The sequence below is a fragment of the Semicossyphus pulcher genome, unplaced genomic scaffold (genome assembly GCF_022749685.1).
Source record: "Semicossyphus pulcher isolate SPU_LCO1_2020_fin unplaced genomic scaffold, fSemPul1.0.p SCAF_6, whole genome shotgun sequence".
Lineage (NCBI taxonomy): Eukaryota > Metazoa > Chordata > Actinopteri > Labriformes > Labridae > Semicossyphus > Semicossyphus pulcher.
Window position 1 is genome coordinate 12159162 of NW_027211737.1, and position 23121 is coordinate 12182282.

The window sequence follows — 23121 nt, forward strand, 5'->3', positions numbered from 1 at the left end:
CCTTTATATATGATGGGTCTTGGAGGAGGTAAAGTAGAGCACACAAGTTCAATGCTGTGTGTGTGTGTGTGTGTGTGTGTGTGTTTGTGTGAGCATGCAGGTGCTTGAGTGCATGTGTGAAGAGGCAGGCAGACATGCTGACTGACAGTAGAAAGAGGATTTTCTGTCTGTTGCCCAGCGCAAAGCTAATCCTGAGCCTGTCCCTCTCTCTCTTTCTCTCTCTCTCTCTCTTTGATCCCATCTCCCCTCCTCAGTCTTCTCTCACTCTCTGGACAGAGCTTCAGGAACTCACAGGCCCATCGCTGCCTCCTCTTCAGACAAACCTCAGGTGAGTGATGGACTCTCCCTCCTTACCTCCTCAGCTCTTATTCTTGCTGCTCTTCCTGCCTCCTAGCTATCACAGCAGTGGTTTAGACTTGGTTCACTTGTGTGATTGATGCAACAGCTTTCCAATGAAAAAGGTGACATATTCTGCAACAAGACTATATATATATATATTTAGTTTAGCTGCCCTGTCAGCCTTTAGTTTCTTTTACCTGCTCGCTGGGTGAACACCTACAGCACACAGTATAGCCTACACAGCAGCCTCTTGCATTAGGGCCTCTTAATCTGCCTAATATTATCAGGGACCGGCCACCTGATTATCCCTTTTTTAGGTTCTGGCAGTGTCTCCTTACGCCTTAGAATAACTGTTCACCTTACATTCAACATGACTTAAAGCAGTTCAAAATGTCATAACATACTGTTTAGTGTGTCTTCCATCACCGCAGGACAGGTCAAAAGGTACAGCCATTTCCCTCTTCATCCTGTCTTCTAATCTCTGATGGGAATCCTTTAGAGATTACTTTTCCTCCGCTTGTCCCTTTTTCCCTCCAGACATTATGTGCCTGAACACATCCCCTACTCACTCAGTCACTTTCATCCCTTCCTTTGCTCTTTCTCCTGTCCAAGTCTTTCTGGTGTATTTATTTTTTATGGAAAATCTCTCTTTTTCTCCCTTTGCAATATCCAGTTTGTGTGCCTTTTCCACAGCTCCTCTCAATCTTAATATATATTTCTCTCTCTTTCAGTATTCTTTGACTCCTCCTCACCATGCGCCCACTCTCTCTCTCTCATTTTGCTTCTTGCGTGTGTTGTGTAAGCTCACCTGATCTTGTATCTGTTGTCGCCAACTCTAAATCGGCATTTTAGCTTGACCTCATTAACTGCGTGTTTGGGAGAGATATATCAAGACATTTATGTACCTTGCATTGTAGTTATGGGTAATGTTCAAAAACAGCAGCATCATATAGGATTGCTGTAATAATAATTATAATTGTGGTTTATAATACTTTTCCATTTAGTTTGTTTTACCCTGAAATAACTGTGAAAAAGAAATAAAGTGTCCCTCTTTGCTTGAGGTGATTGTCAGTTCTGATATTTGACTGACATTATCAGACGGACAGGTGTATCTCCCTCACTTTCTGATCACCTGAGCTGTTGGCTCTCTCACTTTGACCAAACACAAGGTTTCTGTCTGCCTCTGGATTAATCTCATCACAGAGTGCAGGAGTATCTGATACTTAGACGTTTGATAGTCTAATGCTCTTAGGGTTCTGTCTGAGTGTCTGTGTTAACACAGCAGAGTATAAAAGGACATTTAAAGCTGTCATTTTTGTGCAGTCTGGTTTAACCTCTGGATTCAACGATCTGTACGCTCAGGCAGAACACTGTGGTAAGGCTCAGGGTGCTTGGATCAGAAGCTCAGGGTGCTAGAAAAATAGTACAAATAAACATAAACACATAACATTAATAACTGTTTAACAAAACTGTAAGTCGAGCCTGATTTGAAATGGTCATTTTACTTTTCTTGGTCAATAAATAAGACAGTTGAAGCTGATAGAAAATCAACCTTGCCCTCTGACCTTTCCCCAGGGGATAACTCAGACCACCTTACCATGGCTAACTCTTTCACCCGTATGATTTCTGGCCGTAACACTGCGGTGGTTTTGGCCAGCATTGGAGCCGGCACTCTGACATCTGGATTCCTCCTCAGTGACAACACTGCTGCTGCAGCTGCTGATAGGAAGAAGCTCTATCCACCCAGGTATGTGTGTGTATGTGTGCAATTCCTTCAGCAAACAGATAAGTTAGCTCGCATACAGTAATATTACCCAGGAATCCATTGAACGCTTATGCTGCCAGTCATTAAAATATGTTGTTTTACCTTGGAATCAGCCCTGATGTACCACCAGATTTGCACTATTTATTGTCTTTTAACTTACAGATCAATCAAGAAGCAGTGAAATGATAGCAATTTGCCAAATTCCCTATTTTTGATACGATTACAAACCTGAAATTAAGCACTAGAATATTATAACAGCAACTGAGCTTTCCACCATTAGCTTGACAGAGGAAAATGGCAGCGAAGTTTTCCTTTAAACCTGTTTTGTCAGACTAGACTATGTATGACAACAGCTGTGCTAGTAGCAAAACTTGTCTGAGCATTAAGTTTGTTCTTGATAACTATTACAGTGCTGACTTCCCTGACGTGAGGAAGCACAACAACTGCATGGCATCAGCCCTGACCCCAACAATTTATGCTCGCCTGAGGGACAAGGCCACCCCCAACGACTGGACCCTGGACCAATGCATCCAGACCGGGGTGGACAACCCTGGACACCCCTTCATCAAGACTGTGGGCATGGTAGCTGGAGATGAGGAGAGCTACGAGGTGGGAGCCATTGTATTCAAAGTAACAGTGAGTTGTTGTTTCTTCAGATCTTAAATCAGGAAAATCAGGAGTGTTGGATTTTTCCCATCAGGTGTTTGCGGAGATCTTTGACCCTGTGATCAAGGATAGACACAATGGCTATGACCCTCGCACCATGAAGCACCCTACTGACCTGGATGCTTCCAAGGTAGAGCTCACATGTCTCCATCCAGAAGTTCCTGTATCTACTCCTAATTTCCTCTTACGTCACACTCAAGATGGGAAGCTAAATGCTGTTATTACTGTGAAACTGCTGTTCCAGGTTGCAACTATGTGAAATTAGAGCTAATTTGAAAAAAAATAACTACTTGTAATTGCTACCCAATTGATAAGCAAATAAAAAGGCAATGGATAGTAAAAATCTGGACTGACATCAGGACATATTTGATAACCCTTTAGCTAACTTTAGACAACAGCTAACCACAGCTAATATTAGCATTCAGGCAATTTTATTACTAACCGCAAAGTAAGCTAGGAATTAACGCCTTTCCTTTCATATCATTGCACACTATCAAATTGTAATGTTAGCTAGGAGGAAGCTGTATGTTCAATGAGCCAATCAGAGTACTTGTTCATTGAGCCAATCAGAGCACTTGTTCATTGACACAATCAGAGTACTTGTTCATTGAGCCAATCAGGATACTTGTTAATTCAGCCAATCAGAGTACTTGTTCATTGAGCCAATCAGGTAACTTGATCTTTGAGCCAATCAGAGTAATTGTTCATTGAGCCAATCAGGGTACTTGTTCATTGAGCCAATCAGAGTAATTGTTCATTTTGCCAATCAGAGTACTTGTTCATTGAGCCAATCAGGGCACTTGTTCATTCAGCCAATCAGGGTACTTGTTTATTGAGCCAATCAGGGTACTTGTTCATTGAGCCAATCAGAGAACTTGTTCATTGAGCCAATCAGAGCACTTGTTCATTCAGCCAATCAGGTTACTTGTTCTTTGAGCCAATCAGGTTACTTGTTCTTTGAGCCAATCAGAGCACTTGTTCATTCAGCCAATCAGAGTACTTGTTAATTGAGCAAATCAGGTTACTTGTTCTTTGAGCCAATCAGTTTACTTGTTCTTTGAGCCAATCAGAGTACTTGTTCTTTGAGCCAATCAGAGTACTTGTTAATTCAGCCAATCAGAGTACTTGTTTATTGAGCCAATCAGGTTACTGGTTCTTTGAGCCAATCAGAGTACTTATTAATTCAGCCAATCAGGTTACTTGTTCTTTGAGCCAATCAGAGTACTTGTTCATTCAGCCAATCAGAGGACTTGTTCATTGAGCCAATCAGAATACTTGTTCATTCAGCCAATCAGAGTACTTGTTCATTGAGCCAATCAGGTTACTTGTTCTTTGAGCCAATCAGAGTACTTATTAATTCAGCCAATCAGGTAACTTGTTCATTGAGCCAATCAGAGCACTTGTTCATTGAGCCAATCAGAGTACTTGTTCATTCAGCCAATCAGAGCACTTGTTCATTCAGCCAATCAGGGTACTTGTTTATTGAGCCAATCAGGGTACTTGTTCATTGAGCCAATCAGAGAACTTGTTAATTGAGCCAATCAGAGCACTTGTTCATTCAGCCAATCAGGTTACTTGTTCTTTGAGCCAATCAGGTTACTTGTTCTTTGAGCCAATCAGAGTACTTATTAATTCAGCCAATCAGGTTACTTGTTCATTGAGCCAATCAGAGTGCTTGTTTATTGAGCCAATCAGTTTACTTGTTCTTTGAGCCAATCAGAGTACTTGTTCTTTGAGCCAATCAGAGTACTTGTTAATTCAGCCAATCAGAGTACTTGTTCATTGAGCCAATCAGGTTACTTGTTCTTTGAGCCAATCAGAGTACTTATTAATTCAGCCAATCAGGTTACTTGTTCTTTGAGCCAATCAGCCAATCAGAGTACTTGTTTATTGAGCCAATCAGAGTACTTTTTAATTGAGCCAATCAGAGTACTTGTTCATTCAGCCAATCAGGTTACTTGTTCTTTTAGCCAATCAGGTTACTTGTTCTTTAAGCCAATCAGAGTACTTGTTCATTCAGCCAATCAGGGTACATGTTTATTGAGCCAATCAGAGTACTTGTTCATTGAGCCAATCAGAGTACTTGTTTATTGAGCCAATCAGGTTACTTTTTCTTTGAGCCAATCAGAGAACTTGTTCATTCAGCCAATCAGGTTACTTGTTCATTGAGCCAATCAGAGTACTTGTTTATTGAGCCAATCAGGTTACTTTTTCTTTGAGCCAATCAGAGAACTTGTTCATTCAGCCAATCAGGTTACTTGTTCTTTGAGCCAATCAGACTACTTGTGATTTGAGCCAATCAGAGCAATTGTTCATTCAGCCAATCAGAGTACTTGTAAATTGAGCCAATCAGAGCACTTGTTAATTCAGCCTATCAGAGTACTTGTTCATTGAGCCAATCAGAGTACTTGTTAATTGAGCCAATCAGAGCACTTGTTCATTGACCCAATCAGAGTACTTGTTCATTCAGCCAATCAGAGCACTTGTTCTTTGAGCCAATCAGAGCACTTGTTCATTCAGCCAATCAGAGTACTTGTAAATTGAGCCAATCAGAGCACTTGTTAATTCAGCCTATCAGAGTACTTGTTCATTGAGCCAATCAGAGTACTTGTTAATTGAGCCAATCAGAGCACTTGTTCATTGACCCAATCAGAGTACTTGTTCATTCAGCCAATCAGAGCACTTGTTCTTTGAGCCAATCAGAGCACTTGTTCATTCAGCCAATCAAAGTAATTGTTCACTGAGCCAATCAGAGTACTTCTTCTTTGAGCCAATCAGAGCACTTTTTAATTCAGCCAATCAGAGAACTTGTTAATTCAGCCAATCAGAGCACTTGTTCATTGAGCCAATCAGGTTACTTGTTCTTTGAGCCAATCAGAGTACTTGTTAATTCAGCCAATCAGAGTACTTGTTTATTGAGCCAATCAGAGCACTTGTTCTTTGAGCCAATCAGAGCACTTGTTAATTCAGCCAATCAGAGCACTTGTTAATTCAGCCAATCAGAGTACTTGTTCATTGAGCCAATCAGAGTACTTGTTCATTGAGCCAATCAGGTTACTTGTTCTTTGAGCCAATCAGGTTACTTGTTCTTTGAGCCAATCAGAGTACTTATTAATTCAGCCAATCAGGTTACTTGTTCTTTGAGCCAAACAGCCAATCAGAGTACTTGTTAATTCAGCCAATCAGAGTACTTGTTCATTGAGCCAATCAGAATACTTGTTCATTCAGCCAATCAGAGTACTTGTTCATTGAGCCAATCAGAGGACTTGTTCTTTGAGCCAATCAGGTTACTTGTTCTTTGAGCCAATCAGAGCACTTGTTCATTCAGCCAATCAGAGTACTTGTTAATTGAGCAAATCAGGTTACTTGTTCTTTGAGCCAATCAGAGCACTTGTTCATTCAGCCAATCAGAGTACTTGTTAATTGAGCCAATCAGGTTACTTGTTCTTTGAGCCAATCAGACTACTTGTTCTTTGAGCCAATCAGAGCAATTGTTCATTCAGCCAATCAGAGTACTTGTAAATTGAGCCAATCAGAGCACTTGTTAATTCAGCCAATCAGAGTACTTGTTCATTCAGCCAATCAGAGTACTTGTTAATTGAGCCAATCAGAGCACTTGTTCATTGACCCAATCAGAGTACTTTATCATTCAGCCAATCAGAGCACTTGTTCTTTGAGCCAATCAGAGCACTTGTTCATTCAGCCAATCAAAGTAATTGTTCTTTGAGCCAATCAGAGCAATTGTTCATTCAGCCAATCAGAGTACTTGTAAATTGAGCCAATCAGAGCACTTGTTAATTCAGCCAATCAGAGTACTTGTTCATTCAGCCAATCAGAGTACTTGTTAATTGAGCCAATCAGAGCACTTGTTCATTGACCCAATCAGAGTACTTTATCATTCAGCCAATCAGAGCACTTGTTCTTTGAGCCAATCAGAGCACTTGTTCATTCAGCCAATCAAAGTAATTGTTCACTGAGCCAATCAGAGTACTTCTTCTTTGAGCCAATCAGAGCACTTGTTAATTCAGCCAATCAGAGAACTTGTTAATACAGCCAATCAGAGCACTTGTTAATTCAGCCAATCAGAGCACTTGTTCATTGAGCCAATCAGGTTACTTGTTCTTTGAGCCAATCAGAGTACTTATTAATTCAGCCAATCAGGTTACTTGTTCTTTGAGCCAATCAGCCAATCAGAGTACTTGTTAATTCAGCCAATCAGAGTACTTGTTCATTGAGCCAATCAGAATACTTGTTCATTCAGCCAATCAGAGTACTTGTTCATTGAGCCAATCAGAGGACTTGTTCTTTGAGCCAATCAGGTTACTTGTTCTTTGAGCCAATCAGAGCACTTGTTCATTCAGCCAATCAGAGTACTTGTTCATTGAGCCAATCAGAGTACTTGTTCTTTGAGCCAATCAGGTTACTTGTTCTTTGAGCCAATCAGAGCACTTGTTCATTCAGCCAATCAGAGGACTTGTTAATTGAGCAAATCAGGTTACTTGTTCTTTGAGCCAATCAGACTACTTGTTCTTTGAGCCAATCAGAGCAATTGTTCATTCAGCCAATCAGAGTACTTGTAAATTGAGCCAATCAGAGCACTTGTTAATTCAGCCAATCAGAGTACTTGTTCATTGAACCAATCAGAGTACTTGTTCATTCAGCCAATCAGAGCCCTTGTTCTTTGAGCCAATCAGAGTACTTGTTAATTGAGCCAATCAGAGCACTTGTTCATTCAGCCAATCAGAGCACTTGTTCATTCAGCCAATCAGAGAACTTGTTTATTGAGCCAATCAGAACACTTGTTCATTCAGCCTATCAGAGTACTTGTTCATTGAGCCAATCAGAGTACTTGTTAATTGAGCCAATCAGAGCACTTGTTCATTGACCCAATCAGAGTACTTGTTCATTGAGCCAATCAGAGCACTTGTTCTTTGAGCCAATCAGAGCACTTGTTCATTCAGCCAATCAAAGTAATTGTTCACTGAGCCAATCAGAGTACTTCTTCTTTGAGCCAATCAGAGCACTTGTTAATTCAGCCAATCAGAGAACTTGTTAATACAGCCAATCAGAGCACTTGTTAATTCAGCCAATCAGAGCACTTGTTCATTGAGCCAATCAGGTTACTTGTTCTTTGAGCCAATCAGAGTACTTGTTAATTCAGCCAATCAGAGTACTTGTTTATTGAGCCAATCAGAGCACTTGTTCTTTGAGCCAATCAGAGCACTTGTTAATTCAGCCAATCAGAGCACTTGTTAATTCAGCCAATCAGAGTACTTGTTCATTGAGCCAATCAGGTTACTTGTTCTTTGAGCCAATCAGGTTTCTTGTTCTTTGAGCCAATCAGAGTACTTATTAATTCAGCCAATCAGGTTACTTGTTCTTTGAGCCAATCAGCCAATCAGAGTACTTGTTAATTCAGCCAATCAGAGTACTTGTTCATTGAGCCAATCAGAATACTTGTTCATTCAGCCAATCAGAGCACTTGTTAATTCAGCCAATCAGAGGACTTGTTCTTTGAGCCAATCAGGTTACTTGTTCTTTGAGCCAATCAGAGCACTTGTTCTTTGAGCCAATCAGAGTACTTGTTCATTGAGCCAATCAGAGTACTTGTTCTTTGAGCCAATCAGGTTACTTGTTCATTGAGCCAATCAGAGCACTTGTTCATTCAGCCAATCAGAGTACTTGTTAATTGAGCAAATCAGGTTACTTGTTCTTTGAGCCAATCAGACTACTTGTTCTTTGAGCCAATCAGAGCAATTGTTCATTCAGCCAATCAGAGTACTTCTAAATTGAGCCAATCAGATCACTTGTTAATTCAGCCAATCAGAGTACTTGTTCATTGAGCCAATCAGGTTACTTGTTCTTTGAGCCAATCAGAGTACTTATTAATTCAGCCAATCAGGTAACTTGTTCATTGAGCCAATCAGAGCACTTGTTCATTGAGCCAATCAGAGTATTTGTTCATTGAGCCAATCAGAGCACTTGTTCATTCAGCCAATCAGGGTACTTGTTTATTGAGCCAATCAGGGTACTTGTTCATTGAGCCAATCAGAGAACTTGTTAATTGAGCCAATCAGAGCACTTGTTCATTCAGCCAATCAGGTTACTTGTTCTTTGAGCCAATCAGGTTACTTGTTCTTTGAGCCAATCAGAGTACTTATTAATTCAGCCAATCAGGTTACTTGTTCATTGAGCCAATCAGAGTGCTTGTTTATTGAACCAATCAGTTTACTTGTTCTTTGAGCCAATCAGAGTACTTGTTCTTTGAGCCAATCAGAGTACTTGTTAATTCAGCCAATCAGAGTACTTGTTCATTGAGCCAATCAGGTTACTTGTTCTTTGAGCCAATCAGGTTACTTGTTCTTTGAGCCAATCAGAGTACTTATTAATTCAGCCAATCAGGTTACTTGTTCATTGAGCCAATCAGAGTGCTTGTTTATTGAGCCAATCAGTTTACTTGTTCTTTGAGCCAATCAGAGTACTTGTTCTTTGAGCCAATCAGAGTACTTGTTAATTCAGCCAATCAGAGTACTTGTTCATTGAGCCAATCAGGTTACTTGTTCTTTGAGCCAATCAGAGTACTTATTAATTCAGCCAATCAGGTTACTTGTTCTTTGAGCCAATCAGAGTACTTGTTCATTCAGCCAATCAGAGTACTTGTTCAGTCAGCCAATCAGGTTACTTGTTCATTCAGCCAATCAGAGAACTTGTTTATTGAGCCAATCAGGTTACTGGTTCTTTGAGCCAATCAGAGTACTTATTAATTCAGCCAATCAGGTTACTTGTTCTTTGAGCCAATCAGCCAATCAGAGTACTTGTTAATTCAGCCAATCAGAGGACTTGTTCATTGAGCCAATCAGAATACTTGTTCATTCAGCCAATCAGAGTACTTGTTCATTGAGCCAATCAGGTTACTTGTTCATTGAGCCAATCAGAGTACTTATTAATTCAGCCAATCAGGTAACTTGTTCATTGAGCCAATCAGAGCACTTGTTCATTGAGCCAATCAGAGTACTTGTTCATTGAGCCAATCAGAGCACTTGTTCATTCAGCCAATCAGGTTACTTGTTCTTTGAGCCAATCAGGTTACTTGTTCTTTGAGCCAATCAGAGTACTTATTAATTCAGCCAATCAGGTTACTTGTTCTTTGAGCCAATCAGCCAATCAGAGTACTTGTTAATTCAGCCAATCAGAGTACTTGTTCTTTGAGCCAATCAGAATACTTGTTCATTCAGCCAATCAGAGTACTTGTTCATTGAGCCAATCAGAGTACTTGTTCTTTGAGCCAATCAGAGTACTTATTAATTCAGCCAATCAGAGTACTTGTTCATTGAGCCAATCAGGTTACTTGTTCTTTGAGCCAATCAGAGTACTTATTAATTCAGCCAATCAGGTAACTTGTTCATTGAGCCAATCAGAGCACTTGTTCATTGAGCCAATCAGAGTATTTGTTCATTGAGCCAATCAGAGCACTTGTTCATTCAGCCAATCAGGGTACTTGTTTATTGAGCCAATCAGGGTACTTGTTCATTGAGCCAATCAGAGAACTTGTTAATTGAGCCAATCAGAGCACTTGTTCATTCAGCCAATCAGGTTACTTGTTCTTTGAGCCAATCAGGTTACTTGTTCTTTGAGCCAATCAGAGTACTTATTAATTCAGCCAATCAGGTTACTTGTTCATTGAGCCAATCAGAGTGCTTGTTTATTGAACCAATCAGTTTACTTGTTCTTTGAGCCAATCAGAGTACTTGTTCTTTGAGCCAATCAGAGTACTTGTTAATTCAGCCAATCAGAGTACTTGTTCATTGAGCCAATCAGGTTACTTGTTCTTTGAGCCAATCAGGTTACTTGTTCTTTGAGCCAATCAGAGTACTTATTAATTCAGCCAATCAGGTTACTTGTTCATTGAGCCAATCAGAGTGCTTGTTTATTGAGCCAATCAGTTTACTTGTTCTTTGAGCCAATCAGAGTACTTGTTCTTTGAGCCAATCAGAGTACTTGTTAATTCAGCCAATCAGAGTACTTGTTCATTGAGCCAATCAGGTTACTTGTTCTTTGAGCCAATCAGAGTACTTATTAATTCAGCCAATCAGGTTACTTGTTCTTTGAGCCAATCAGAGTACTTGTTCATTCAGCCAATCAGAGTACTTGTTCAGTCAGCCAATCAGGTTACTTGTTCATTCAGCCAATCAGAGAACTTGTTTATTGAGCCAATCAGGTTACTGGTTCTTTGAGCCAATCAGAGTACTTATTAATTCAGCCAATCAGGTTACTTGTTCTTTGAGCCAATCAGCCAATCAGAGTACTTGTTAATTCAGCCAATCAGAGGACTTGTTCATTGAGCCAATCAGAATACTTGTTCATTCAGCCAATCAGAGTACTTGTTCATTGAGCCAATCAGGTTACTTGTTCATTGAGCCAATCAGAGTACTTATTAATTCAGCCAATCAGGTAACTTGTTCATTGAGCCAATCAGAGCACTTGTTCATTGAGCCAATCAGAGTACTTGTTCATTGAGCCAATCAGAGCACTTGTTCATTCAGCCAATCAGGTTACTTGTTCTTTGAGCCAATCAGGTTACTTGTTCTTTGAGCCAATCAGAGTACTTATTAATTCAGCCAATCAGGTTACTTGTTCTTTGAGCCAATCAGCCAATCAGAGTACTTGTTAATTCAGCCAATCAGAGTACTTGTTCTTTGAGCCAATCAGAATACTTGTTCATTCAGCCAATCAGAGTACTTGTTCATTGAGCCAATCAGAGTACTTGTTCTTTGAGCCAATCAGAGTACTTATTAATTCAGCCAATCAGAGTACTTGTTCATTGAGCCAATCAGAGCACTTGTTCATTCAGCCAATCAGAGTACTTTTTCATTGAGCCAATCAGAGCACTTGTTCATTCAGCCAATCAGGGTACTTGTTTATTGAGCCAATCAGAGTACTTGTTAATTGAGCCAATCAGAGCACTTGTTCATTCAGCCAATCAGGTTACTTGTTCTTTGAGCCAATCAGGTTACTTGTTCTTTAAGCCAATCAGAGTACTTGTTCATTCAGCCAATCAGGGTACATGTTTATTGAGCCAATCAGAGTACTTGTTCATTGAGCCAATCAGAGTACTTGTTTATTGAGCCAATCAGGTTACTTTTTCTTTGAGCCAATCAGAGAACTTGTTCATTCAGCCAATCAGGTTACTTGTTCTTTGAGCCAATCAGATTACTTGTTCTATGAGCCAATCAGAGAACTTGTTAATTCAGCCAATCAGAGTACTTGTTCATTGAGCCAATCAGAGCACTTGTTAATTCAGCCAATCAGAGTACTTGTTAATTCAGCCAATCAGAGTACTTGTTCATTGAGCCAATCAGAGCACTTGTTCCTTCAGCCAATCAGAGTGCTTGTTCTTTGAGCCAATCAGAGTACTTCTTAATTCAGCCAATCAGAGCACTTGTTCATTCAGCCAATCAGAGTACTTGTAAATTGAGCCAATCAGAGCACTTGTTAATTCAGCCAATCAGAGTACTTGTTCATTGAACCAATCAGAGTACTTGTTCATTCAGCCAATCAGAGCCCTTGTTCTTTGAGCCAATCAGAGTACTTGTTAATTGAGCCAATCAGAGCACTTGTTCATTCAGCCAATCAGAGCACTTGTTCATTCAGCCAATCAGAGAACTTGTTTATTGAGCCAATCAGAACACTTGTTCATTCAGCCTATCAGAGTACTTGTTCATTGAGCCAATCAGAGTACTTGTTAATTGAGCCAATCAGAGCACTTGTTCATTGACCCAATCAGAGTACTTGTTCATTGAGCCAATCAGAGCACTTGTTCTTTGAGCCAATCAGAGCACTTGTTCATTCAGCCAATCAAAGTAATTGTTCACTGAGCCAATCAGAGTACTTCTTCTTTGAGCCAATCAGAGCACTTGTTAATTCAGCCAATCAGAGAACTTGTTAATACAGCCAATCAGAGCACTTGTTAATTCAGCCAATCAGAGCACTTGTTCATTGAGCCAATCAGGTTACTTGTTCTTTGAGCCAATCAGAGTACTTGTTAATTCAGCCAATCAGAGTACTTGTTTATTGAGCCAATCAGAGCACTTGTTCTTTGAGCCAATCAGAGCACTTGTTAATTCAGCCAATCAGAGCACTTGTTAATTCAGCCAATCAGAGTACTTGTTCATTGAGCCAATCAGGTTACTTGTTCTTTGAGCCAATCAGGTTTCTTGTTCTTTGAGCCAATCAGAGTACTTATTAATTCAGCCAATCAGGTTACTTGTTCTTTGAGCCAATCAGCCAATCAGAGTACTTGTTAATTCAGCCAATCAGAGTACTTGTTCATTGAGCCAATCAGAATACTTGTTCATTCAGCCAATCAGAGCACTTGTTAATTCAGCCAATCAGAGGACTTGTTCTTTGAGCCAATCAGGTTACTTGTTCTTTGAGCCAATCAGAGCACTTGTTCTTTGAGCCAATCAGAGTACTTGTTCATTGAGCCAATCAGAGTACTTGTTCTTTGAGCCAATCAGGTTACTTGTTCATTGAGCCAATCAGAGCACTTGTTCATTCAGCCAATCAGAGTACTTGTTAATTGAGCCAATCAGGTTACTTGTTCTTTGAGCCAATCAGACTACTTGTTCTTTGAGCCAATCAGAGCAATTGTTCATTCAGCCAATCAGAGTACTTCTAAATTGAGCCAATCAGATCACTTGTTAATTCAGCCAATCAGAGTACTTGTTCATTGAGCCAATCAGGTTACTTGTTCTTTGAGCCAATCAGAGTACTTATTAATTCAGCCAATCAGGTAACTTGTTCATTGAGCCAATCAGAGCACTTGTTCATTGAGCCAATCAGAGTATTTGTTCATTGAGCCAATCAGAGCACTTGTTCATTCAGCCAATCAGGGTACTTGTTTATTGAGCCAATCAGGGTACTTGTTCATTGAGCCAATCAGAGAACTTGTTAATTGAGCCAATCAGAGCACTTGTTCATTCAGCCAATCAGGTTACTTGTTCTTTGAGCCAATCAGGTTACTTGTTCTTTGAGCCAATCAGAGTACTTATTAATTCAGCCAATCAGGTTACTTGTTCATTGAGCCAATCAGAGTGCTTGTTTATTGAGCCAATCAGTTTACTTGTTCTTTGAGCCAATCAGAGTACTTGTTCTTTGAGCCAATCAGAGTACTTGTTAATTCAGCCAATCAGAGTACTTGTTCATTGAGCCAATCAGGTTACTTGTTCTTTGAGCCAATCAGGTTACTTGTTCTTTGAGCCAATCAGAGTACTTATTAATTCAGCCAATCAGGTTACTTGTTCATTGAGCCAATCAGAGTGCTTGTTTATTGAGCCAATCAGTTTACTTGTTCTTTGAGCCAATCAGAGTACTTGTTCTTTGAGCCAATCAGAGTACTTGTTCATTCAGCCAATCAGAGTACTTGTTCATTGAGCCAATCAGGTTACTTGTTCTTTGAGCCAATCAGAGTACTTATTAATTCAGCCAATCAGGTTACTTGTTCTTTGAGCCAATCAGAGTACTTGTTCATTCAGCCAATCAGAGTACTTGTTCAGTCAGCCAATCAGGTTACTTGTTCATTCAGCCAATCAGAGAACTTGTTTATTGAGCCAATCAGGTTACTGGTTCTTTGAGCCAATCAGAGTACTTATTAATTCAGCCAATCAGGTTACTTGTTCTTTGAGCCAATCAGCCAATCAGAGTACTTGTTAATTCAGCCAATCAGAGGACTTGTTCATTGAGCCAATCAGAATACTTGTTCATTCAGCCAATCAGAGTACTTGTTCATTGAGCCAATCAGACTACTTGTTCATTGAGCCAATCAGAGTACTTATTAATTCAGCCAATCAGGTAACTTGTTCATTGAGCCAATCAGAGCACTTGTTCATTGAGCCAATCAGAGTACTTGTTCATTGAGCCAATCAGAGCACTTGTTCATTCAGCCAATCAGGTTACTTGTTCTTTGAGCCAATCAGGTTACTTGTTCTTTGAGCCAATCAGAGTACTTATTAATTCAGCCAATCAGGTTACTTGTTCTTTGAGCCAATCAGCCAATCAGAGTACTTGTTAATTCAGCCAATCAGAGTACTTGTTCTTTGAGCCAATCAGAATACTTGTTCATTCAGCCAATCAGAGTACTTGTTCATTGAGCCAATCAGAGTACTTGTTCTTTGAGCCAATCAGAGTACTTATTAATTCAGCCAATCAGAGTACTTGTTCATTGAGCCAATCAGAGCACTTGTTCATTCAGCCAATCAGAGTACTTTTTCATTGAGCCAATCAGAGCACTTGTTCATTCAGCCAATCAGGGTACTTGTTTATTGAGCCAATCAGAGTACTTGTTAATTGAGCCAATCAGAGCACTTGTTCATTCAGCCAATCAGGTTACTTGTTCTTTGAGCCAATCAGGTTACTTGTTCTTTAAGCCAATCAGAGTACTTGTTCATTCAGCCAATCAGGGTACATGTTTATTGAGCCAATCAGAGTACTTGTTCATTGAGCCAATCAGAGTACTTGTTTATTGAGCCAATCAGGTTACTTTTTCTTTGAGCCAATCAGAGAACTTGTTCATTCAGCCAATCAGGTTACTTGTTCTTTGAGCCAATCAGATTACTTGTTCTATGAGCCAATCAGAGAACTTGTTAATTCAGCCAATCAGAGTACTTGTTCATTGAGCCAATCAGAGCACTTGTTAATTCAGCCAATCAGAGTACTTGTTAATTCAGCCAATCAGAGTACTTGTTCATTGAGCCAATCAGAGCACTTGTTCCTTCAGCCAATCAGAGTGCTTGTTCTTTGAGCCAATCAGAGTACTTCTTAATTCAGCCAATCAGAGCACTTGTTCATTGAGCCAATCAGAGTACTTGTTTATTGAGCCAATCAGGTTACTTGTTCTTTGAGCCAATCAGAGTACTTGTTAATTCAGCCAATCAGAGTACTTGTTTATTGAGCCAATCAGAGTGCTTGTTCATTGAGCCAATCAGAATACTTGTTCATTCAGCCAATCAGAGTACTTATTCATTGAGCCAATCAGGTTACTTGTTCTTTAAGCCAATCAGAGTACTTGTTCATTGAGCCAATCAGGTTACTTGTTCTTTGAGCCAATCAGAGTACTTATTAATTCAGCCAATCAGGTTACTTGTTCTTTGAGCCAATCAGAGCACTTGTTCATTGAGCCAATCAGAGCACTTGTTCATTCAGCCAATCAGGGTACTTGTTCATTCAGCCAATCAGGTACTTGTTCTTTAAGCCAATCAGAGTACTTGTTCATTGAGCCAATCAGGTTACTTGTTCTTTGAGCCAATCAGAGTACTTATTAATTCAGCCAATCAGGTTACTTGTTCTTTGAGCCAATCAGAGCACTTGTTCATTCAGCCAATCAGAGCACTTGTTCATTGAGCCAATCAGGTTACTTGTTAATTGAGCCAATCAGAGTACTTGTTCATTGAGCCAATCAGAGTACTTGTTCATTCAGCCAATCAGAGTACTTGTTAATTGAGCAAATCAGGTTACTTGTTCTTTGAGCCAATCAGACTACTTGTTCTTTGAGCCAATCAGAGCAATTGTTCATTCAGCCAATCAGAGTACTTCTAAATTGAGCCAATCAGATCACTTGTTAATTCAGCCAATCAGAGTACTTGTTCATTGAGCCAATCAGGTTACTTGTTCTTTGAGCCAATCAGAGTACTTATTAATTCAGCCAATCAGGTAACTTGTTCATTGAGCCAATCAGAGCACTTGTTCATTGAGCCAATCAGAGTATTTGTTCATTGAGCCAATCAGAGCACTTGTTCATTCAGCCAATCAGGGTACTTGTTTATTGAGCCAATCAGGGTACTTGTTCATTGAGCCAATCAGAGAACTTGTTAATTGAGCCAATCAGAGCACTTGTTCATTCAGCCAATCAGGTTACTTGTTCTTTGAGCCAATCAGGTTACTTGTTCTTTGAGCCAATCAGAGTACTTATTAATTCAGCCAATCAGGTTACTTGTTCATTGAGCCAATCAGAGTGCTTGTTTATTGAGCCAATCAGTTTACTTGTTCTTTGAGCCAATCAGAGTACTTGTTCTTTGAGCCAATCAGAGTACTTGTTAATTCAGCCAATCAGAGTACTTGTTCATTGAGCCAATCAGGTTACTTGTTCTTTGAGCCAATCAGGTTACTTGTTCTTTGAGCCAATCAGAGTACTTATTAATTCAGCCAATCAGGTTACTTGTTCATTGAGCCAATCAGAGTGCTTGTTTATTGAGCCAATCAGTTTACTTGTTCTTTGAGCCAATCAGAGTACTTGTTCTTTGAGCCAATCAGAGTACTTGTTCATTCAGCCAATCAGAGTACTTGTTCATTGAGCCAATCAGGTTACTTGTTCTTTGAGCCAATCAGAGTACTTATTAATTCAGCCAATCAGGTTACTTGTTCTTTGAGCCAATCAGAGTACTTGTTCATTCAGCCAATCAGAGTACTTGTTCAGTCAGCCAATCAGGTTACTTGTTCATTCAGCCAATCAGAGAACTTGTTTATTGAGCCAATCAGGTTACTGGTTCTTTGAGCCAATCAGAGTACTTATTAATTCAGCCAATCAGGTTACTTGTTCTTTGAGCCAATCAGCCAATCAGAGTACTTGTTAATTCAGCCAATCAGAGGACTTGTTCATTGAGCCAATCAGAATACTTGTTCATTCAGCCAATCAGAGTACTTGTTCATTGAGCCAATCAGGTTACTTGTTCATTGAGCCAATCAGAGTACTTATTAATTCAGCCAATCAGGTAACTTGTTCATTGAGCCAATCAGAGCACTTGTTCATTGAGCCAATCAGAGTACTTGTTCATTGAGCCAATCAGAGCACTTGTTCATTCAGCCAATCAGGTTACTTGTTCTTTGAGCCAATCAGGTTACTTGTTCTTTGAGCCAATCAGAGTACTTATTAATTCAGCCAATCAGGTTACTTGTTCTTTGAGCCAATCAGCCAATCAGAGTACTTGTTAATTCAGCCAATCAGAGTACTTGTTCTTTGAGCCAATCAGAATACTTGTTCATTCAGCCAATCAGAGTACTTGTTCATTGAGCCAATCAGAGTACTTGTTCTTTGAGCCAATCAGAGTACTTATTAATTCAGCCAATCAGAGTACTTGTTCATTGAGCCAATCAGAGCACTTGTTCATTCAGCCAATCAGAGTACTTTTTCATTGAGCCAATCAGAGCACTTGTTCATTCAGCCAATCAGGGTACTTGTTTATTGAGCCAATCAGAGTACTTGTTAATTGAGCCAATCAGAGCACTTGTTCATTCAGCCAATCAGGTTACTTGTTCTTTGAGCCAATCAGGTTACTTGTTCTTTAAGCCAATCAGAGTACTTGTTCATTCAGCCAATCAGGGTACATGTTTATTGAGCCAATCAGAGTACTTGTTCATTGAGCCAATCAGAGTACTTGTTTATTGAGCCAATCAGGTTACTTTTTCTTTGAGCCAATCAGAGAACTTGTTCATTCAGCCAATCAGGTTACTTGTTCTTTGAGCCAATCAGATTACTTGTTCTATGAGCCAATCAGAGAACTTGTTAATTCAGCCAATCAGAGTACTTGTTCATTGAGCCAATCAGAGCACTTGTTAATTCAGCCAATCAGAGTACTTGTTAATTCAGCCAATCAGAGTACTTGTTCATTGAGCCAATCAGAGCACTTGTTCCTTCAGCCAATCAGAGTGCTTGTTCTTTGAGCCAATCAGAGTACTTCTTAATTCAGCCAATCAGAGCACTTGTTCATTGAGCCAATCAGAGTACTTGTTTATTGAGCCAATCAGGTTACTTGTTCTTTGAGCCAATCAGAGTACTTGTTAATTCAGCCAATCAGAGTACTTGTTTATTGAGCCAATCAGAGTGCTTGTTCATTGAGCCAATCAGAATACTTGTTCATTCAGCCAATCAGAGTACTTATTCATTGAGCCAATCAGGTTACTTGTTCTTTAAGCCAATCAGAGTACTTGTTCATTGAGCCAATCAGGTTACTTGTTCTTTGAGCCAATCAGAGTACTTATTAATTCAGCCAATCAGGTTACTTGTTCTTTGAGCCAATCAGAGCACTTGTTCATTGAGCCAATCAGAGCACTTGTTCATTGAGCCAATCAGAGCACTTGTTCATTCAGCCAATCAGGGTACTTGTTCATTCAGCCAATCAGGTACTTGTTCTTTAAGCCAATCAGAGTACTTGTTCATTGAGCCAATCAGGTTACTTGTTCTTTGAGCCAATCAGAGTACTTATTAATTCAGCCAATCAGGTTACTTGTTCTTTGAGCCAATCAGAGCACTTGTTCATTCAGCCAATCAGAGCACTTGTTCATTGAGCCAATCAGGTTACTTGTTAATTGAGCCAATCAGAGTACTTGTTCATTGAGCCAATCAGAGTACTTGTTAATTCAGCCAATCAGAGTACTTGTTTATTGAGCCAATCAGGGTACTTGTTCATTGAGCCAATCGGAGTACTTGTCCATTCAGCCAATCAGAATCCGGAATTGCGCCGCCGCTAGGGGTCGCCAGCGGACGTCCAGCAGACGACCAGGAAATGCCAGAGCCCGCTAATCCAGAGGCAGGCAACGAGGCGGAGCGCGACCGAACTAAAGCCTATGGCTGAGCTCTATGGGCGGGCCGCATGAATCAGCCAGCTACAGCTATGAAGCTAGGCTTTATGCTCCTCAGCGTACGTAGCGGTTATTAGCCATAGACTTTATAAATAATTAATTAGCTAGTTTGACTTTGCCAGGAGGAGATTCTGTCGGTGACTGACTGCAGGTGTGTAGTTATCAGACTAAAGAAGTAGCGGACTCGCTGCTCGCTCGCCCGGTGAGAGAGCGGCGAACCGACACGTAACAGGAAACTTAAAATAACCGATCTTCTCATCACTTCAGTCTGCTGTAATCACTTAAACTCCTGACTCCTATTTACTGGCCGACGATTAAATAAATGTTTGAGAAACACTGCACAGGCTAACAAGCAGCTAAAGCGAGCACAGTATACCTGCTACCTAGTGCTACAAATATTTAAATACAGTAACATTTAACTCATTTAACTCACCGAAAAGTTGGAGCTCAGACTTCTTGCATGGCCATAAAGTTCCATAAATCCCACAGAGAGACAGATTATTTGTCCAAACTTTGAATGAAAAGATCCCCAAAAGTCTTCAACTGCACAAACAGGTGAAGTTAAACTCAGTGTCTGTGTTGACGTCTAGCAGACAGCCAGCAGGATCCACCTGTCAATCAAGTGATCTGGCCCCTATGATTTAAGGCTAAATATTATTAAACGAGTGTGTTATAAAAAAGTTCACCCCCCGTACAGTTATCCTGAACAATAAAATTAGCTATTTATAAAACAAAACCGTTTTTTGTACCAGGCTGTAAGCATGTTTATTTCAGCTGTAAAAATTGGCATTTTCCCACCTGCTGTAATGTTATTTCTTGTTTTCTGGAGCCAGCCTCACGTGGCCACTCGAGGAAATGCAGTTTTTTGCACTTCCACATTGGCTTTATTTTTCAACACTGGAGGTTGCCGCTTAGAAAAAACTGAAATAACGACGTCATTTTTATTGGTTATACAATTTGCAACCTGGAACACAGCATACAGCGATATCCTTCCATAACAGCATTTGAGCTTCCCACTCTGAGTGTGACATCAGAGCAAAATGGCTTCAGTGTGAACATGGTGAATACACTGACCCAACAAACTCTCCTCTTTAGGTCACTTCAGGTATGTTCGATGAGCGCTACGTGTTGTCCTCCCGCGTCCGTACCGGTCGCAGCATCCGTGGACTGAGTCTTCCCCCTGCGTGCACGCGCTCTGAGCGTCGCGAGGTGGAGCGTGTGGCTGTGATGGCTCTGTCCGGCCTGAAGGGAGACCTGGCTGGTCGCTACTACAGCCTGGGAGAGATGTCTGATAGAGAGCAGCAGCAGCTTATTGATGTAAGTACATAATCACACACACCCAAACAAGGGTATTTCTGAACTTTCTCTGTTGACCTTCTTGCCCTCTAATGTCCACACTCGATTCCTCTGTCCCTTCACTGGCCAATCAGGAGCACTTCCTGTTTGATAAACCAGTGTCACCTCTGCTCATGTCAGCTGGGATGGCCAGAGATTGGCCTGATGCCCGTGGGATTTGGTAAGACTAGGAGAGAGTTTGTAGTTTAGAGGGCTTGTAAAAGCTGTGGTTACTGTGTAGTTATACTGGAGTGCCTAGTAAGTAGCGGAACTGAGAGGAGAAGGGGCCGTTTTTAAAGAGATATGCTGCAGAAAAGTGTGTAATCTTTCCTTCACAGCAATCACAAGATATTGCAGTGGATTGACAGTTTGAAGAGCGTAATAGAAGACAGCTTCTCACTTGTGACCGTCGTCTTTCCACAGCTACTTTATTTAGCACTGACGTTGTGTGCTGTTGGAAGACATTTCGCAATTTGTTAGATATAAACGGTTATTTTGCGCCACCTACTTTCAGTTGAACCAATATGACTGAAGAAAAGTGGATTATACAGTAGAATTAGCTGACGCTGTTTTCCTGTAACATTATGCAAAAGCAGATTATGTGAAAATAAGCGGTGCCCCCTTTGCTGACAAAATAGACTCACTCACAGCTTGAAGTCAACATGTGTGTTTTCATTCATTTTATAACACATTTCAATGCTCTTTTTCACATACAATTAGTGCTTATGTCGAAACAAGCACTTGCAGCTAGTAGTGTTAATCCCTCCCACACCTCCCCACCTGTGCTGTCATAGCCCATGCTTTGCCTAGCAGTGGAGTCATTTACCCTGCTGAATGTAATTAGATGTTCTAACTTGGCAATAAAACGTCCTTGCATTCAAGTTTGATTCTGCCCTTCTGCCCTTTTTTATTGCCTCAGGCACAACAACGAGAAGAACTTCTTAATCTGGATCAATGAGGAGGATCACACCAGGATTATATCCATGGAGAAAGGAGGGAACATGAAGAGAGTGTTTGAAAGGTTCTGCAGAGGTCTCAAACAGGTGCGCATGTCTCTGTGTCTTCTGGTGCCACGATGCTGGATGAAAAGATAAAAGAATCAAGACACAGTATCCGCCAAAATGTTCTTGCAGTTTGTTGCAAACTGTCTTTTATATGTGTTCCATAAAGTTTAAATAAAAACAGTGTTTTCTTGTAACTTTTAGGTGGAGCATCTAATCCAGGAGAGAGGTTGGGAGTTCATGTGGAACGAGCGTTTGGGCTACATCCTCACCTGCCCCTCTAACCTCGGCACCGGGCTCAGGGCTGGTGTGCATATTCGCCTGCCCTTCCTCAGCAGGGTAAAATAAGAAAAACACAGTGGACATGTTATCACTACAGTTCTTATGTCTGAAAAATGATTTAATGTGTGTCATGTATTTGATCAAGGACCCTCGCTTCAAGAAGATCCTGGATAACCTGAGGCTACAGAAGAGAGGCACAGGAGGCGTCGACACGGCTGCTACTGGAGACACCGTCGACATTTCCAACCTTGACCGTCTGGGCAAGTCAGAGGTAAACACTCAAAGAGGAAGGCTGCAGGTGAAGTCAAAGTAGAAATGAGCAGCAGGAAAAGAGAGCCAGAGAAGAGCAGATATCTCAACAGGTGTACGCTGTGAATACCCGCACCCCCTGCTGCTCTTTAATCTGTAATCCAGGCAGGGAGGGATGTGCCAGTTAAGGTTGTAAGACTTCTCTCCCCTGAACTGAGCATTACATGCTGCACATCCTCACAGCCTGCGATGGCCTCCCACTAGCACCACCAATCAAAGGCTGTTAAAGGTGAAAGTTGGTTAAGGACAGGGTTGTTGTTTTGGTTTGAGTCTGCCAATAACACACAAGTAGAGAGAGTCTGGAAGGCCTAAATCAGGGAGCAACAGTGTTAGTGTTAACTTGGCCAAGGTTACCGTTTGCCAGCAGGTGATGAAGGGAGGGAAGGGATGGGGTGGACATGGTGTAGTGTAGTAAGAAAAAAACACTGCAGAGAACCTAAACTTAAAAATGTTCTAAAAGGCAGATGTTGCTTGCAAAGGTCACTGTTTTCCAAATACCTGAACGCAATGACAAGAGGGCTAGTTTAAAGGTACTTGGGGTTTAACTACAGTTATTTAACAGGTGCAAATGAAAGCAGTTACACTTTTGTAAGAAGATATTATTGCAAATAATATACAGTAACTGTGTACATAATGATCTTGTGATTTTTGACATCAGTTTCCCTCTATCCTCAGGTGGAGCTGGTCCAGCTGGTGATCGATGGTATAAATTACCTAATCGAATGTGAGAAGAGGCTGGAGAGGGGGCAGGACATCAAGATCCCCTCCCCGATCCCTCAGTTCAGGAAGTGA

At 40.7% G+C, this 23121-nt stretch overlaps 1 protein-coding gene across 1 annotated transcript; it reads left to right on the plus strand.

The window, feature by feature from the left end:
* The first annotated feature begins 1937 nt into the window (after positions 1–1937).
* LOC138609718 (creatine kinase U-type, mitochondrial-like) lies at positions 1938–23121 on the plus strand. The gene is made up of 9 exons (XM_069682362.1): positions 1938–2086; positions 2515–2713; positions 2805–2900; positions 20498–20719; positions 20833–20918; positions 21657–21780; positions 21943–22077; positions 22166–22291; positions 23005–23121. Exons 1-9 carry the CDS (start codon positions 1938–1940, stop codon positions 23119–23121), a joined length of 1254 nt encoding a protein of 417 aa, XP_069538463.1.

What these genes read in the sequence shown, in the direction of transcription:
- LOC138609718 (XM_069682362.1), top strand. Translation starts at nt 1,938, where the DNA reads ATGGCTAACTCTTTCACCCGTATGATTTCTGGCCGTAACACTGCGGTG. An exon ending in AGCAGCAGCAGCTTATTGAT is followed by an intron (nt 20,720 to 20,832) that starts GTAAGTACATAA and finishes CTGGCCAATCAG; the next exon opens with GAGCACTTCCTGTTTGATAA. An exon ending in TCTGCAGAGGTCTCAAACAG is followed by an intron (nt 21,781 to 21,942) that starts GTGCGCATGTCT and finishes TGTAACTTTTAG; the next exon opens with GTGGAGCATCTAATCCAGGA.